This window comes from Eucyclogobius newberryi, unplaced genomic scaffold (assembly GCF_026437365.1).
Source record: "Eucyclogobius newberryi isolate DKJ021-1_F unplaced genomic scaffold, fEucNew1.0.hap1 SCAF_4, whole genome shotgun sequence".
Classification (NCBI taxonomy): domain Eukaryota; kingdom Metazoa; phylum Chordata; class Actinopteri; order Gobiiformes; family Gobiidae; genus Eucyclogobius; species Eucyclogobius newberryi.
Window position 1 is genome coordinate 35,649,635 of NW_027316056.1, and position 19,936 is coordinate 35,669,570.

At 41.5% G+C, this 19,936-nt stretch overlaps 1 protein-coding gene across 1 annotated transcript; it reads left to right on the forward strand.

Moving 5' to 3' along the window:
- The first annotated feature begins 874 nt into the window (after window positions 1–874).
- On the forward strand, window positions 875–19,012 carry mnd1 (meiotic nuclear divisions 1 homolog (S. cerevisiae)). The gene is made up of 8 exons (XM_072464090.1): window positions 875–1,013; window positions 2,397–2,462; window positions 2,539–2,596; window positions 5,618–5,766; window positions 8,580–8,654; window positions 8,732–8,846; window positions 14,173–14,217; window positions 18,851–19,012. Exons 1-8 carry the CDS (start codon window positions 1,011–1,013, stop codon window positions 18,955–18,957), a joined length of 618 nt encoding a protein of 205 aa, XP_072320191.1. The 5' UTR covers window positions 875–1,010; the 3' UTR covers window positions 18,958–19,012.
- The last annotated feature ends 924 nt before the right edge of the window (window positions 19,013–19,936 follow it).

A 19,936-nucleotide genomic window follows, 5' to 3' on the forward strand; every position in this document is an offset into this window, starting at 1 on the left:
CGTCATTAGGAATCCACGTAAACAATCAAAATATGGATATAAAAAACACAATATATGACATTGTGGTGCGAGTATTCCAGTTTTGCTTGAATAGTTACTGTAATCAAACAGGAAACATCCACTGATTAAAGATGCACTTTGGACCTAAAGGCCTATTGAAATAAGATGACGATACTACAGTAAATATGTTTCAGTAATACACAGTTGTGTCTGGTACTGTTTATTGGCTCAACAGTTTGTCTCCAAGCACATGTCTTATTTTCTACATAAATTATTTCTTTTTTGTTTTTCGTTGTCTTGTTATCTGCAATGCCAAATGGAATTAAAAGTGCCCATCTAAGCTAATGCTCTGACTGTTATTTTAGACCAAGAATATAGACCATGAAGTGCATTTTATTCTATTGTATTTATTTGTATTGTATTTTATTCATTTTAATTTATTTAATTTAATTAATTCAATTAATTCATTTAATTTATGTATTCTTTTTTATTTATGTATTTTATTTAATATAATTTTATTTTTTTTATTTCCCCACACTTTCATAATTTAGAAACGTAAAATAACCAAATACAAAGGAGAAAGTTGTAATATTTCAATAGAACAGCAGGTGGCGCCTAAAATCCGCAGCTCGTGTGTTGTTGCCTGTGTGGCCTTCACTGAAGCTGGGAAATGACACCGCTCCATTTTTAACCGTGCCTGTTGGTTCACACGTGATTTGTTATTTGTTTTACTTCTAATAAAAGTATATATTTACTTTGAGGCACACACAAAATTCATGAATTATTATGTGAACATGCATCATTTTTGTGACGATTATTCAACTTCTGTGGTGCGATTTGGAAAAGTCGTATTATGAGACGGTACGTGAACGCCCCTGGACCACGTGGTTGTCTTCGCGGGATTTTCAGTGCAGCGTCTGATTTCCGTTTAAACTTTGGAGCGTTTTAGGACCGAAAATAAGCCTTTTTTGTCCCTTTTGTGGCTGTAACAGTTCATATTTGGCGTTACCATGGTGAGTACGTGATGTGCGTCGGTTGAATCCGGTCACGTTAATTCGATGAAAAGGGAATACATGCTGTTGTTTACTGTAACTACACGAGCTCTCGCACAAAGTTAGTTAAGCTAGCTAACAGTCTAATACTGACTAAAACCTAGATGTCTTTTGACGACTTTTTGTATTATTATTAATTGTTTATTTGGTGGGACGTGATCAGAGACTGCGGGCAAATCCAACCATTAAAGGTGCACTGTGTAACTTTTCTGCTGCCGTGTCGCTACCTGCTTGTTCCCATGGAGATGTTGCACCGTAAGAATGCGTGTTTTACAAGACAATCAAAACACCTGTAGCTTATGGATATATTAAAGAACAGAAGAGTTTAAAGTGCCTATGACAGGTTTATACGATGTTCTAATTTTTTACTTTATTTGTTGCTAATCGAGCAGGTATTTGAGGAGAAAATGTTGACAAACAGGAAGTGACATCACACTTGGGACACTCAAGTTTATGCATAATTTACACAACAACTTTTTTGACTCTCTAAACATTAATTCAACACAATAAAGTCACTCTCATATATTTGTATTTGTCAAATTAAATAAATGGTGACATTAGATGAGGTTTGTCCCAGTGTTTGCTGGGTAATTTCCTAGTGTGATGTCATCAATTACAAACAGGAAGTGAAATTATAAACCTAAACAATTAGCTATTCTGGGATAACACTTTTATATATTTTTTTGTTCAAAATGTATTTATCTTAACAGCATTTTAGTTCAATGAGTCGTCCGACCTGTAGGGGGCGCTTTAATGTCATACTGCGGAACATTCCAGGCAAAGTAATAATAACCTTTAGAGGGAGGTTTTCTTAAACGTCATGACGGTATATGTTGTTATGGGACAGAGCATCTGCTGTATTTAAATAAATGTATTTTGTGAATTACTACAATACTTCTGAATAAACATGCATTAAAACTGCATATATCTTGGTAGTAATCAGATAAATGAACAAGGCCTGTTTTCTCGACTAATCGATTAAAAAAAACGTGTGTAGTATTTTCATAGTTGTAATCGTTATCTGGCTTTTACAGACGCTAAAACACACGACATTATTAAAGCAAAATGTCAAAACAGAAAAAACTAGTTCTGATTTTCATGAATAAATGCAAATCTTGAACATTTCAATCACGACAATTCACCTTTTATTCGGTTGATAATGTATAAAAAAAATACTGAAGGACACCAATTTCTTGACTAGTCGACAACTAAAATAATTGTTAGTAGATGTAAAATAAATAAATGATAATAGATAAAAAATACATTCTTAAATTCCTAAAAACATCAGGCACAAATGCTTTTCACGCACATGTGTTGTTTCGTAATAAAATGTTTTTTGTTTAGTCGAAGAAGAAAGGTCTGAGTTTGGAGGAGAAGAGGATGCGCATGCTGGAGATTTTCTTTGAATCAGTGAGTCGTCTTAAAAATATAAACAAATACACTTTTAAGTTAAATATAATGTAGGTGATGTATGGTTTGTTTGTAGAAAGATGTGTTTCAGCTGAAGGACATCGAGAAGATCGCCCCAAAGTCAAAGGGCATCAGTGAGTGTTTCCCCTTTAACACACTTTAAATGTGTCATGATTATTGTGAGGAAAAATATCAGGATTTAACCATTATTCACGATTATTGAGACGAAAACAACAGTGAAATCTTCAATATTCCTTCGTTCTCGTGGTCTGACTTGTTACTGTTCCTGGTGTTTGTGAAATGAAAGACAAAATAAAGTTAAATGTGACTAAAACAGCCAGATAAAAACAGTTAATTACATTTGGGTCTAGTTTTTGAACTAAAAGGACTTAATTTTGCTTCTAAAATTATTTTCTGGTTATTTCACTGTGACCTGAATAATCACGATTATCGATTAACTGAATAATGTTGACGTCTAAAAAGTACTAACGTATTTTCCGGAGTATAAGTCGCACCAGCCAAAAAATACATAATATAGAAGATAAAAACATATATAAGTCGCACTGGAGTATCAAATGCGGTCGAGAGTGTGAAAATAACAATATCACATATAAGTCGCTCCGGAGTATAAGCATATAAGTATAAATATAAGTATAAGTCGCACCCCGGCCAAAACTATGAAAAAAACTTGTAGTCCGGAAAATATGGTATTCATTCATTGTAGTGATGAGAAGATGTCATGAAACGGGCCAGACATTCGCTCGTACTCAGACTTTGAAATGAGGCGACATTTTTGACCAAATTAGGCTGAGCAATTAATGCAAAATAGTGAAATGGAAGTTTATTATGAAACTAATTAGTCGGTGATGGTGATGGACTTTTCTTATAAGACGTAGTGCGGGAGACGGTGGCGTGAATATGAAGTAATAGCTCAGTGGGGAATAAAGACCTTTAACTCGTCGACTAAAGGAGCTGAATCGCATAAAAGTCACACTGTGGAACATTCTAGCAATAACTTTTTTGTGAGACATGACGGTGACTGACCATAAAAAAAAAAAAAACGTACTGCACCTTTAACGCATTTGTGGGATTCCTCAAGGATCAGTGCTCTGATCGCTAATATTTCTCATAGTTTCATCAGTGGTGTTTTTCAGCTTAAATCATGCGAGTGACAAAACCTCTTGAATTGATAAATATCTCGTGCAAAAACAACATTGAATGCAGAGAAATACAAGCAAACGGCATTTTAATGAGTGAAAAGTCGGATTAAACTGTTAAGTGACTGTGGTCCATATAAATCCTCATCTTCATTAAATTATTTGTCGACTAAACGACTGAAGATGTACAGCCTGAAGGGTTGAGATGCATTATGGGTAATGTTTAGGCCTGTAGAGAGAATGGATAACAGACAAAATAGATAAACACACATTATTAAACGAAGATGTGCAATTTATAGATTTAAAAAGAAAATGCTACAAAAAGAGCTAATTATTAAAAAAGTTATGTTGTAAAAGAGTGATATTTCTGCACTTTTGTGGCTAATTTTACTGACATTTTACATTTGTCTGATGATTAAACCTCAACTAACATTTCTGTTGGATTTACATAATATTGCCCAAGATCGTTAAAAAAATAACAGATTAAACAATTGTCAAAGTAAAAAAATAACAGACAATTCACTGAATTAGATTGTCAACAGATTAGATCGATAATGTTCTGAGCGTTTGAAAAAAACAGCAGCTGTGATCGTCCAAAATGTGATATTTTTTGGCCCGAACGTTCAGCAGTTGTTGTTTTTTAATTAATCCCAGTTTCCTCATTAGCTGGAAAACATAACGAGCTGAGATATTATTAACACATCATCATTTGTTTACATTAGCGACAGCGTCCAATATGGCGGCCGTAGGTGTTGTTTTTGTGACCGCTGACATTTTTATATCACTCAAAAACGATGACTCAGTGTTGACGTTTCACAATCGCCATAGCAACGAGGATGATTTGTGTGTGTGTGTGTGCTCGCGTAATATTTAATTCAACAATCCTCTTTTAGGCCATACTGTATTCCTCCAAGTGCATCTTGCGTAGCTTCAAATGTCCGTAAGAGTTCGTGAAGCGAAGTACTTTTGGTACAAACCGATCGATTTAAAAGCGCATGTTTTTGGGCACGACGCAGTGACGGGGGGGAGGGCGTAGGGGGCGCTAGAAACGAACAAACCGCCTGAAGTGGAGGAGTAATTCACTGCAAAACAAAGCATCACAACCGTCGTCTGTTTGCGTCCTCGGATGTGAAGTAAACACGGTCTGATCGTCCTGGCGACTGTTTTAATGCCGTTGATGACTAAAAACCTGGCGAAAACAGTGCAAAATGGGCTCGGTTATGATTTTTCCTCCGTATTCAACGGCTGATGGCATCGCGCGTTCAGTTGGGATTGTGTTCCAGTTTTTAAACCAGTATGAATATGTTAGTTATTATCTTTATGTTTGCGTTCAGGTGGAGGGTCCGAAACCTCAATATACACCGTGCTTCCCCAGGGCTTATACTTACTTATTAGTAGTATTAGTAGTTATTTTAGTAGTCAACTAGTCGTAATTATTTTTTTCAACTGCTAAAGTCAAACAATTATTTCTCTTGTACATTGAGACTTTCAAAATATATAATCAACCAAATTAAGGTGGAGATGTGGTGATTGAAGGTGACTGGAAAGAGAAAATGTACAAATTACACATAGTATTGATTGTTTTATTGACATTTTGATTTAATAATGCCACTCTTTGTTGTGAAAAGGTGTATCTGTGTCCGTTTTAGAATAAGTATAGTGCAGATAATGATTACAATGATCAAAATAGGACTACGATAGTTTTTTGTAGTCTACGGTTAGTTAATCGAGATGTCGTTTTGCCTGGAATGTTCTACAGAATCGCATAAAAGTCTCTTCATCATACTGCGGAACATTCTGGGTAAAGCAATAACATCTTCGACTGAGCATCCATCAAAAAACGTACCGCGTCTTTAACGCACTTGTGGGAATCCTCAAGGATCAGCGCTCGGGCCTCTAAACTTCCTCGTACGCAGTTTCGTCGATGCCGTTTTTCGGTTTAAATCATGCGACCGTTTCCACGGCGACCGTATCTCATGTGTAGTACGTGCCGTGCAGCTCCCATGTCGGTGAAGGAGGTGCTGCAGAGCCTGGTGGATGACAACATGGTGGACAGCGAGCGGGTGGGGACCTCCAACTACTACTGGGCCTTTCCCAGCAAAGCCCTGAACACCCGGAAACTGAAGCTGGATGAGCTCAAGAAGCAGGTGAGGGGCCCCAGATGTAAACGTTTAATACTATATAATGATAAACTCAAGCTGGATGAGCTCAAGAAGCAGGTGAGGGGCCCCAGATGTAAACGTTAAAGCATAATATGTTATGATTACCTGGCATTAAAGCATAAAATGTTATAATTACCTGGCATTAAAGCACAATATGTTATAATTACCTGCATTAAAGCATAATATGTTATAATTACCTGGCATTAAAGCATAAAATGTTATAATTACCTGCATTAAAGCATAATTCGTTATAATTACCTGGCATTAAAGCATAACATGTTATAATTACCTGGCATTAAAGCACAATATGTTATAATTACCTGGCATTAAAGCACAATATGTTATAATTACCTGCATTAAAGCACAATATGTTATAATTACCTGGCATTAAAGCACAATATGTTATAATTACCTGGCATTAAAGCATAATATGTTATATTACCTGCATTAAAGCATAATACGTTATAATTACCTGGCATTAAAGCACAATATGTTATAATTACCTGCATTAAAGCATAATATGTTATATTACCTGCATTAAAGCATAATACGTTATAATTACCTGGCATTAAAGCACAATATGTTATAATTACCTGACATTAAAGCACAATATGTTATATTACCTGCATTAAAGCATAATACGTTATAATTACCTGGCATTAAAGCACAATATGTTATATTACCTGCATTAAAGCACAATATGTTATAATTACCTGGCATTAAAGCACAATATGTTATAATTACCTGCATTAAAGCATAATATGTTATATTACCTGCATTAAAGCATAATATGTTATATTACCTGCATTAAAGCATAATATGTTATATTACCTGCATTAAAGCATAATACGTTATAATTACCTGGCATTAAAGCATAATACGTTATAATTACCTGACATTAAAGCACAATATGTTATAATTACCTGCATTAAAGCATAATATGTTATAATTACCTGGCATTAAAGCATAATATGTTATATTACCTGCATTAAAGCATAATACGTTATAATTACCTGGCATTAAAGCACAATACGTTATAATTACCTGGCATTAAAGCATAATATGTTATATTACCTGCATTAAAGCATAATATGTTATAATTACCTGGCATTAAAGCACAATATGTTATAATTACCTGGCATTAAAGCACAATACGTTATAATTACCTGGCATTAAAGCATAATATGTTATATTACCTGCATTAAAGCATAATATGTTATAATTACCTGGCATTAAAGCACAATATGTTATAATTACCTGGCATTAAAGCACAATATGTTATAAATATAGCCGCAATGATCGGCCCTCGCCACGCCACCGTCGCCACGCCGCAGGAGGAGGGGGCGCTAACGCGCCCCAATTGTCCTTTTATTACGCCTACTGCTGAATCTGTGACGCTGTCACATCTTCTCCCCTTTGGTTTACCATCAAAAAGCAATTCTATTTTGAATTCTTGGCAAAATGTGCGGCTTTGCAGCACAGACACCGTGACTCTTTGAATAAAAATTTGGATAACTTTTGATGGTCCACTCCTGAAGATGAGTCTCACCAAATTTCACGTTGATAGGGCTGACGCCCTGGGAGGTGTTGGTGAGTATAAAGTGTAAACATGTTCTGGCGATTTCCCCATTGGAATAACATGGAAGGTTTCGGTCATCGCTACAGCAAAGCCGTAACAATTATGACATGGGTCTCATTTACTTTTTTGATGGGGCCAAAATTGAGTTTTGTGTAAAATTTCAGATAATTTCGCAAAACTAAACATTTAACCTCCATATAAAATCTGTAGGTGGCGCCAAATTAATTAATTTCACTTCAAGTAGGTTTAGGGCAAAGAGTTTAACAACTGATTCTAATTTGACGCAATTCGGACTTCATCTGTGCAAACGGCAGAAATGTTAAATTTGGGAGATTTCTGAAATTCTAGCTGAAGTTTGCGGCTTCGCCGCACAGAGACCGTGACAGGTATCAATGTAATTTGAATAACTTTTGATGTCCCACTCCTCAGTAGCATTTTCACCAAATTTCAGCTTTTTAGAGCCAACGCCCTGGGAGGAGTTCGTAAAAGTACGACGTTTGGAAAAACTCCCGAGTCCTGCTTAGCCATTTTTGAACCAATATGGCCGACATTTGGTTGGGCGGACGGCGTTGCCGTAATAATATTTTTTACTTCTCTTGTCACCATCTACCTCTGCGCCAAATTTCATGATTCTACAATCAGATTTTTTTTGTCTATACAGTAATAATGTTCAATTTTTGCATTACATGCTTATATGCACGGAACATGCAAGAGATGAGATGGCAAATGAGTGCAAAGTGCTCGTTTAGTGCGCACTTTTGCACAGGCTTCGCCCGTTTACAACGGTAATGTTCCATTTTCCTACTACTAATTAGTATGCACGGGGCGTGCATGAGTGAAGGAGTGCGTTAGTGAGTGTTTGGAAGTGGGCGAGCGCTTCGCACTACGTGCGCACTTTCGCAGCCGTGCTTCGCACGGCTTTGCGAGATTAATAGGCCTCTCGCCAGCTTGTGGCGCTCGGGCCTAATTACCTGGCATTAAAGCACAATATGTTATAATTACCTGCATTAAAGCATAATACGTTATAATTACATGGCATTAAAGCACAATATGTTATAATTACCTGCATTAAAGCATAATATGTTATAATTACCTGGCATTAAAGCATAATTCGTTATAATTACCTGCATTAAAGCATAATTCTTTATAATTACCTGGCATTAAAGCATAATACGTCTCCTTTACGTTGACCGAGCTGATCGTTCCTTTCTCTTGTCAGGTTTCAGAATCAAAGCAGAGGAAGGAGTCTCTACAAAAAGCGGTGGAAGCGGCGGCGGTGGGACGTGAAGATACCGTGAGTTGTCTGGTACAAACGCACAGGTCATTTCCACGTCTGTCTCGGGAGTGACGGGCGCTTGTGTTGCGGCGCAGGGCAAGAGGAGCGCTCTGCTGAAGGAGCTGGAGGGTCTGCGGGCGCGGCGGGCACAGCTACGGGCCGAGCTGGACCAGTACCGGGCGTGCGACCCGGACGTGGTGGCAGAGATAAGTGAGTTCAAGAGCACAGACTAATGAGCGCTGAAACTGTAAATGTACTTGTATTTCAACTGGGGAAAACACAAAAGACGATTTCTAAACTATTGACTGAACGGTCAACTGAAGATTATGTGTGTTATGATTTGGGGTGTGCCAGAAAATCTAAATATCCATATATTGCGATACTAAATTTGGTGATACAGTATCAATATCGTGCTTGCTTGTTTAAAGAAAGGAAATATGTGACATTGATTGAAATGATTAAAATGGGAGTGTTTAATTGCGCAGGTCGCGGTTTAACAAAGAAAAATGTTGTTAAAATGTATTGGGTTCTTTAAAAAATAGTAACTATATATTGTAGAGTATCATGAGCGATTATCGCAAAGATCGTGATATTATCGTATCGTGATTCGTGTATCGTGTTTCGCATCATGAGGGATCCAGTGATTCCCAGCCCTCCACAGACTCAACACATAATACATAATAAGTCATAAATACATAAATAAAATAATATAAATAATAAATAAAATAAGTAAATAATAAATACATAATAAAAAGAAATAAAATACATCATGAATAAAAATAAATCATAAATACATCACAAATGAAATAAATATGTAATAAATTCGTAATAAATAAAGCTCTACAAATGAGTTTCTGTTAAGTGACTTTGACCAATAATAATTCTTAGACTCTATTTATACATCCGACGTTTGCGTGAAGCCATTTTTACCGGAACGATTGAAGTATTTCTCGTTTGGTTTGAGCACACTTCAGTTTGATCACAGTTCTCACAGTTCACATGAAGCACGAAGAGGAAGTGAAAGTGTTCTCACAGACCACATCACCACAGCTCTGTCTGAGAACTCTATCTTTCCCTCTATGTAGGACCTTTCAGCGACGTTCAGTGGGTCAAAAACATGATCTCAGGTGTGAAAAAAATAAGAACAGTTAGTAATAATAATACAATATATATATATATATATATATATATATATATATATATATATAATTGTAAAATAATAATACTAATAATAAGAATAATAGAAAAATAAAATGAAAGCGCAGCAAGTCCAAAGGTCGAGTCCCATTTAGTCCAAAGTTGATCAAGTTTGTCCATTTCCAAATTTAATCCAAATGTAATTTTTCCATTTGTCTGATGTTTATTACATTTCGGTCTTGTCCTCGATCGTCAGTGAGGTTTGTCTCATCCACTTCCTTGTAACTGCCTCTTTCCCAGCCGCCAATAGCACATCTTTTCCACATTTCCACCTCCAGTGCGACTTATACTCCAGCGCGACTTATAGTCCGGCAAATACGGTAATCGTTAAATAACGATCTTTTTTATCACAATAATGGTTCCACTCAAATTTGAACTCTAATTACATTATTGATTACGCAATTTAAGCTTGGAACTGCACAGCATTAGTGAAAAAGAGATTAATAATTTAGCCCTAATGAAATAACTTTAAATGTGTCAGTTTGTCATTGCCCTTTTGTGATTGTGGACACTCTTAACCTTGTGTTTCTCTAACTTTGAGCGACATTAACAACCTTTAAAAAGTAACTATGTCCCTCTGAAGCTTGAACAGGCTTGTACCAGTGTCACGCAGAACGACTTTGATCATTTAATCACAAAGCTTACGTTGCACGCGCAGATAAGAAAAGCGAAAGATGAACGCTGCGCAAACGGGCCGTGTCCTGCCGCCAGAGGTCTTCACTTTCACACACGCCGGGTTATTTACTGCTCTCTTCAACATGACACGCCCACGCAACGGCTCCTCACACGCACGCACACACACACACATATACGCACGCACACACACACATAAACACACGCACACACACACATAAACGCACACACACACACACACACACACATAAACACACGAACACACACAAACGCACACACACACATAAACGCACGCACACAAACGCACGCACACACACACAAACGCACGCACACACACATAAACACACGCACACACACATAAACGCACGCACACACACAAACGCACGCACACACACATAAACGCACACACACAAACGCACACAAACACACGCACGCACACACAAACACACATAAACATAAACACACAAACGCACGCACACACATAAACACACACGCGCACACACACAAACACTTACGCACACACACATAAACACACACGCGCACACACACAAACACGCACGCACACACACACACATAAACACACACAAACACACACAGTCGGGACACGTCTGAACGCAAATCGCTCCGTTAACGATGCGCTTTCGTCCCCCGAGATGGTTCTGAAAAGCTGAGAGCGCTAAATCCATCAGGCAGTATTGTCATGGCCAAAATGAGGCTAAACTAGACCAGACTAGACTAGACCAGGACTAAACACGGACAAAAACCAGGTCTACATCAAGACTGGGCCTCAGCAAAAGGAATGTGAGAGCCGCCTTATGTAGCATTGACTCACAGGGTCTGATAACTCCCTCTGGTCCCTCTGTATAATACATAATAATGATCAAAGGTCTGGGTGATATCGCGTGCACTCACAGTCTATCAAATAATCATAAGCTTCTTTGTTGAAGTGCAGCGTTTTGTTGGGGTACGCAGAGAGTAGACAACATGAAGCACTTTTGTAACGTAATCGCTTGGAATATGACGGTAATGATGGGATAGTAAGTAAGTAAATACTAATACTAATAATACATAAAATAAATGTATCCAAAAATGCCCAGTGGTCCTGAGACAGTTTGTAGGCATTTCCAACCCAAATGTCAAAAAAACAAGATGATGATGATTTTAAAACTAATAATAATTTCAAAATAAAACTAATATTACAAAATAATAATAATAATTTCTAAAACTAATAATAATCATAATTTCTAAAACTAATAATAATAAAGATCATTTCTAAAACTAATAATTGTAAATCAAATAAAAGCTGTCTTCAAAGTGTAATTTTTTGCGCCGTTCAGGACCATTCATATTTAGTTATTGACTCATCCGCCCGGCCCCGCCTCTGCCCAAGTAAGAAAGTGTGTGAATGGGTGAGTGGTTCAGGTGTCTCTAAGCGCTTTAAAAATGTGCCCTATTACCAAGTCGCGTTTCATTACAAAACCGCCACACAAGCTCCTGCCGCTTTGCCACTCGCACGTTCACAATCCAACATTTGATCCGAGCGTCTGCAAAGTCACAAATGTTTAACTAACCGTTACAATAAGCCGATAAAAGCTTAAGGACGCTCTCTCTGGGTGTTCTTACCGGGAGCGTTGTCGTGAGCTGCTGTCGTTGGGCTTCACGGCTCATCAAACTTGTCGGCCCACACGGGTTCTGGTTGTAGCGCCGCGCGTGGTTTGGAATCGGGTTACTCGCCGACGCGCTTGACCCATAGTATGCGGCAACACGAGCCACGCTGCAAGTTTAATAACGTCCCCCGCGCCCTTCGTTTACACCCGCGGTCAATGGGTCCCGTTTCGTTAGCGTGAAATAAATGAGTTTTCCTCCTGTTGATTATTCGTTTTTTATTGCTTAGTATGAAACACTTATAAATGTTTGATAATGAAGCTCACGAACAAAGGCAAGACTGATTTTCTGGTGGTTTAACACAAATAGATGGCCATAATTCTTCCCCCAAAGTCTGAACTGGAGGCAAAAGCATGTGCAGAGGATTTGCTGTGGAACGCTTAATTAAAAAGTCTCAAGCATGTCACTATTCATTATTATTGCTCAATTAATGGCATGGGCCTCGTAAGAGAGCTTTCCAAGGCAGTTTGCTGTTAAAATGCTGACGTGTGAGAGTTTGTTTTCACGTGGATACACCCAGTAATGATAACGTTCAGTGTCATCTCTGTCAGTACAAATTAAGTTCAATTATTATTATTATTTATGTTTATTTTGCTGGCCTGAAGGCTTTACAGCAGCCGTCTCCAAACTTTTTTCCCATAAGGACCGGTACAACTCAGAATTATATTCAAAGAAAGATATTTTTTTTCTGGGATTGGTTGAATGGGAAGGTGCCAGTAGCAAGTGTGCACAAATCCTCATTCTAAATATTTTGTAATAGTCTTATTACTGATACTTGATGTTAATTTTGCTCTATATTTTCACATTTAAAACACAGGGACAAAGCAATAGTTATAAATTGTTATAATAGAATCAGGTTTTTAGCTAGAGGGCCGTCTTCCCGTCTTTTGGACAGGGTATCTCGACATGTGGACGGACATTTTCGAGGGCAAGGACGGTGTAATTTTTATTAATACATTTTAGAAACGTTTTTAAAATCGGGCCGGAAAGCGCTTGACGATAGTCCGCGTCATGACAGTTGAGTGTTTACAAGTGAAAATTTGCATGCTGCGCGCTGATTGGTCGACAAAGTTTATGTGCTTGGCTCTGATTGGCTGCCGAGCTGTGGTCTGGAAAATGCCGAACCTCCACGGCCAAATACCATGTAAAATACGGCGCGATACGTAGAGTGTGATCCGCGATACGTAGAGTGTGATCCGCACGGCCGAGAGGCGCAGGCGGCGCGAGAGTATGGAAAGTCAATAATTTATGATACGAGAGGCGTGCGCCTCCGCGTTAGAAGCGTCGCTTTATTTAGTAAAAGCGTCGAAAAAAGGTCGTGAAAATTTGTAAAGCCCCCAGTTGGACGGGGTGTTTTCAAATCCTAGCTAAAAGCCTGAATAGAATACATATAAAACATAGAACACGACACAACCAGAGATAGAAAATCAAAATAACAACAAGTAGACGTCATTTACCTGTCAACGGAACCAAAATCACGGCACAAACGAACCCAAACAAGAGTCAAAAGTCTGTCAAATATTTCCATTTACAAATTAAGTCTGAAAGTCATTTTTTCCCCCTTTTGTCTGATGTCTGTCCCTATGTCTACGCGTTCCCATTTCCTCGTCATGGCCTTTTTTCCTGCCGCCAAATGTACGTTCCAAAAGTATCCATCCATTGTGTCAGTGGCAGGAGTTTTGAAGCCAAAGTACATGGTTCTGAAATAACAGTACATTTTAACATATAACTTTAACCTCTGGTGCCCATTTGCAGATGGCCCGCGGCCCGGTGGTTAGGGACCCCTGCTTTAAAGGACAGTTGTAGCTTAAAATGGGGGGAGAGAGGGGAGAGACATTAGGTAAACAGTAGAACACACTGTTCAGAATCAGAAAAGGTTTATTGCCATTGTCAATGAGCAGAATTCACAAACTTAGAAACTTGTTGTTAGTATGAACTTAAGGCCACACCCAGTTCACAACAAAAAATGACAAAACTTTCAACTTATGCGGATACATTTCTTTTGTAAAATGTGTCGTAACTTCTCTCTTTTCCTTCGCAGAGAAGTCGAACGTCGTCGCCAAAGAGGCCGTCTCCAGATGGACAGGTGCGTCATCGAATCCCCGCGAAGCCACGTTTGTCCACAAATGTTTACCGTCCGCCAGCTCAACTGTCCACCTCTGCGCCGCGGCCGAACCCCCGCCCGTAACCTAGGCGACGGCTGACCTTTTAGAGATGGGCAGAGACGCCGGTTGTGTGCGCGCCGTTATGTCAGCGCGGTGTGATACGGGTCAGCGAAGTCATCCACGTTTTGGCCTTACGGAGTCATCGGAGCCTGCTCGTCTCCATGGAGATGCTTCCGCTTTGCCTGGAATGTTCCTCAGTGTGGCATTAAACATCTCTATCTCCATGGAAACGAGCAGATTGCGGGGCGAGACAGAATGCAGGTTTTTCCAAGGTAATTTTCGAGACGTAAAAACAGCTCAAAGTGAATGAATGTCAGTTTAATGCCATACTGTGAAACATTCCTAAGGAAAACGCAACGAGGCAGACGGGCTGGACGTAAACTCCGAGAGAAGAGAGGGACAAACAGGAAGTCGGTTCCCGCCGTAGTCATGGGTAACATGAGGTCCCTTCAAAATAAAATGACGGAAATAGCGAGCCTCATGCGGTCCCAGAGGATTTATAGGGACAGCAGCGTCTTGATTTTCACAGAGACCTGGTTAACAGCAGAAATGCCAGACTCTATTGTAGGTTTGGACAATTTTCATCTGCTGCGGGCGGAAAGAACGAAAGAATGCTTGAAGAAAAGAGGAGGCGGTCTGGCGGTGTATGTGAACACGAGCTGGTCCAAACCCGAACACTGCACAGTGAGGGAGCAGCTATGTAACAAGGATATTGAACTATTGGCTATTGGCATGAGGCCATACTATCTGCCCCGGGAGTTCTCACATGTGATTTTGATCGCAGTCTATGTGGCCCCGTCTGCCAATGCTGAAAATGCTTGTGAAGCACTGCTCTCCTGCACTTGTAGGCTGCAAACACAGCATCCACAGGCTCTCTTCCTCATCTCTGGTGACTTTAACCACGCTTCTCCCTCTTCTGTTCTACCAACATACACCCAGTATGTTACCTGCCCCACCAGAGAGAATAGAACATTGGACTTGTTTTTTGCCAACACCAAGGAGGCTTATTCCTCTTCCCCCCTCCCTCCCCTGGGCAGCTCGGACCACAACCTTGTACATCTGAGGCCTGTGTATGAACCCATCGTGCGCAGGCAGCCTGTGGTGTCCCGTGAGGTGAGGATGTGGTCTGCTGAGAGCGAGGAGGCTCTGAGGGACTGCTTCAGCACCACTGTCTGGACTGAGCTTTATGACCCACATGGGGAGGACATCAACACCATCACAGAGTGCATCACGGACTACATCAACTTCTGTTTTGAGAACATTGTTCCCTCCCGGACGGTGCGGTGTTTTCCAAACAACAAGCCATGGATTAACCGTGAACTGAAGGCTCTGCTGAAGGAGAAGAAGAGAGCCTTCAGGTCAGGGAACAAGGAGGAGCTGAGGACTGTGCAGAAGGAGCTGAGGAGGAAGATCAGGCAGGCTGAGGCCGGCTACAAGAGGAGGATGGAGGAGCAGCTGCAGCAAAAGAACATTCAGGGAGTGTGGAGGAGCCTGAAAACCATCTCGGGCTTCAAAATCCCCCCTGCCCAGACAGAGGGGGATCTACAGTGGGTGAATGATTTAAATGCTCACTTCTTGAGGTTTGATCGGTCACCCGCCCCTCCCCCTGCACAGCTGCATGCTCCCTCTTCCACAGCTGGACAATGCCCTGCATCTGTTCCTCTTCGCTTATCTGCCCCGGACCATCGGCTCCCCACTTCGCCTGGACTCACCCATCCCCCCAGCACACGGTCCCCCTGCCAACCACTGACTGTCACAGCAGCACAGGTGAGGAGTGAGCTGAAGAAGATTAAAGTGAGGAAGGCAGCAGGACCTGATGGCATCAGCCCCAGGCTCCTTAAGTCCTGCGCAGATGAACTGTGTGGAGTTATGGAGCATGTCTTCAACATGAGCCTGAAGCTGAGGGTGGTACCACAGGTCTGGAAGACCTCCTGTCTGGTACCTGTGCCTAAGACACCGCGCCCCAAAGACCTCAACAGCTTCAGGCCAGTGGCTCTCACGTCCCACCTGATGAAGACACTGGAGCGGCTAGTCCTGGACCACCTCCGCTCCACCGTGAGCTCAGCCATGGACCCGCTGCAGTTTGCATATCGGTCTGGCATCGGAGTGGAGGACGCCGTCATCTCCCTGCTGCACCGCTCTCTCTCTCACCTGGAAAAGCCTGGCAGCTCTGTGAGGATTCTGTTCTTCGATCTTTCCAGCGCCTTCAACACCATCCAGCCGCTGCTCCTGAGGGACAAGCTGGAGACGGCTGGTGTGGAGTATGACCTGGCAGAGTGGATCCTGGACTACCTCACAGACCGACCCCAGTTTGTGAGAGCCCGGAACTGTGTGTCTGACACTCGGACCTGCAGTGTGGGGGCGCCCCAGGGCACTGTCCTCGCGCCCTTTCTCTTCACCCTTTACACTGCAGACTTCAGACATGACACGGACAGCTGTGTCCTGCAGAAGTTCTCTGACGACTCTGCCATCATCGGACTCATCACGGACGACGATGACGCGGAGTACAGAGAACTGGCGCAGGACTTTGTGGACTGGTGTCAGCGGAACCACCTCCTCATCAATGCGGGGAAGACCAAGGAGATGGTGGTGGATTTCCGCAGACGCCACCCCACTGCCCCCTCACCAGTGAACATCCAGGGACGGGACATTGAGAGAGTGGACTCATACAAGTACCTGGGTGTTCATCTGAACCACAAACTGGACTGGACTCATAACACAGACGCACTGTACAGGAAGAGCCAGAGTCGGCTCTACCTCCTGAGGAGACTCAGGTCTTTTGGAGTGACAGGGCCACTCCTGAAGACCTTCTACGACTCTGTGGTGGCATCAGCCCTCCTGTACGGTGTGGCCTGCTGGAGCAGCAGCATCACAGAGAGGGAGAGGAAGAGGCTGGACAGAGTCATCAAGAAGTCCAGCTCCGTCCTGGGCTGTGCTCTGGACTCGGTGCAGGAGGTGGGGGACAGGAGGGTCCTGGCTAGATTCACATCTATGCTGGACCATGAGTGTCACCCCCTGCAGGACACTCTCTCTGCTCTGGAGAGCAGCTTCAGTGAGAGACTGATCCACCCTTGATGTGCGAAGGAAAGGTTCCGTAGGTCTTTCCTTCCTGCTGCTGTCAGACTTTATAACAAAAACTGTTAGTACTGAACACTCGCAATACTGACCTAACCTAATACTGATGTGCAATTCTGTCATATGTGCAATTGCTGTTGGAATTCATGTGCAATTCATGTGCAACCTATGTGCTGTCGTGACACATATTCATGTGCAATTACTGTCGTGATCACATGCAATGGTATTTATGTATTTATTTGTCTATGGGAGTTTTTATTTATTTATAGGAGATCTTCTACTGAAAGTGTTTTTCAGACTTCCTATAAGTGATCTGTTCTTCTGTATCTACCTCTGTATCTACCTGCGTTGCACCAATGAAATTTCCCCATGTGGGACAATAAAGGAATATCTTATCTTATCTTATCTTATCTTATCTTATTCCAGCCAAGACAAATGACAGCTCCATGGCAACCTTCACCAGAGAAGTTACATAGTGCTTGGCTATGTATTAGTGTAATTGCGGATAAATATAATGAAGTACTTGCATGTGGACAGATCTCTAGTACTTTCTCGCATGCAGTTCTCTTAGTTGCGGCCATTCTCTTAAAGTACTTACTCACTCGCAGGTAGTTCTCTAAAAGTACTTACTCACTCGCAGGTAGTTCTCTAAAAGTACTTACTCACTCGCAGGTAGTTCTCTAAAAGTACTTACTCACTCGCAGGTAGTTCTCTAAAAGTACTTACTCACTCGCAGGTAGTTCTCTAAAAGTACGTACTCACTCGCAGGTAGTTCTCTAAAAGTACTTACTCACTCGCAGGTAGTTCTCTAAAAGTACGTACTCACTCGCAGGTAGTTCTCTAAAAGTACTTACTCACTCGCAGGTAGTTCTCTAAAAGTACGTACTCACTCGCAGGTAGTTCTCTAAAAGTACTTACTCACTCGCAGGTAGTTCTCTAAAAGTACTTACTCACTCGCAGGTAGTTCTCTAAAAGTACTTACTCACTCGCAGATAGTTCTCTAAAAAGTACGTACTCACTCGCAGGTAGTTCTCTAAAAGTACTTACTCACTCGCAGGTAGTTCTCTAAAAGTACTTACTCACTCGCAGGTAGTTCTCTAAAAGTACTTACTCACTCGCAGGTAGTTCTCTAAAAGTACTTACTCACTCGCAGGTAGTTCTCTAAAAGTACGTACTCATTCGCAGGTAGTTCTCTAAAAGTACTTACTCACTCGCAGGTAGTTTTCTTAAAGTACTTACTAGTGGACGGATCTCTAAAAGTACTCACTCGCAGGTAGTTCTCTAAAAGTACTTACCCACTCGCAGGTAGTTCTCTAAAAGTACTTACTCACTCGCAGGTAGTTCTCTTAAAGTACTTACTCACTCGCAGGCAATACTCTTAAAAAGTACTTACTTGTGGACAGATCTCCCAAACTACTTACTCGCAGGCAATACTCTTAAAGTACTTCCTCGTTACTAACATGATTTCATTGTGCGCAGATAACGTTTTTGCCATCAAGTCATGGACCAAGAAGAAGTTCTCCTTCGACGAAAGACACGTGAACAAAGCCTTTGGGATCCCCGAGGACTTTGACTACATGGACTAAGCTTTGACCCTTGACCTCTCTCGCTCCCGCCCACACAGAAAACGTTTAAGGTAGCTCCGCCTCTGCGTCCCCGATCCTTCCTCTGCCCCGGCTCGCGTCGGTATTCCAAGCCAAACGACCCCGCGGCGACGAGCGTAACGTCATCGGCCGCCGAAAGAAACGTCAAAAACCGACACGCGCCTGACCTCGCCGCGACTTGAGACGGGGCCGAGGGGCGCTGCAAAGTCCCGCACGATTAACGCAATTTAGCACTAGCCTTTAGCGAGCAGTTTGTAGCCACAGCTGTCGGCGCGAAACCTGAACCCGCGAGTCGACGACGGAAAGGAAGCGACGCTTCGGTGCCAGTTATGTTCCTAAAAATGTCAACAAACCTTCATGCATTTTTGTTGCCGTTTGTTCAATACTAATAGTAATGTTTACGTTTTTTTACTACGTATTGTGTGCAAAATGCCATGTAAATTCAAATAATAAATGTGCTTAATGTCCCGGGGGCAGTCAAATACATGCAAACGTTGACCCAGAGCTGTCGTCGAGTCCAGATGCAAACGCGATTTGCATTTGTCTCAGCGCGTGTCATGGCAACGCCGTCCTGCGTCGAGTTTCACTCGCGCAGGACACGCCCGCCGGCCGAGGTTAAAACCCGCGTGTGCGAGCGCGTACCTGCATAACCTGTCCCCGCCGTGATTCACCATGACTGACAGCGCCGCAAGAAAGAGAGAAAGAAAGTGGAATTCCAGCTGGGAAACTTGACTTTCTCGGAGGATAGTTCTGCAAAATGATGCTCGATTACATTCCAGTAGTAGTAGAAGTAGTGAAAGTCATTTGTAAAAAGGATCGTGTATTTAAAAATAGGTTCTTTTCATCATAACATTGTAGAATTTGGCCTGTAGGACTCAATGGGCTTGTCACAAATCCACAAATGTTGAGCCTTTAGGGCAGAGATTGGCTTCACAAATGTGCCTTATTCACTTTTAATCCG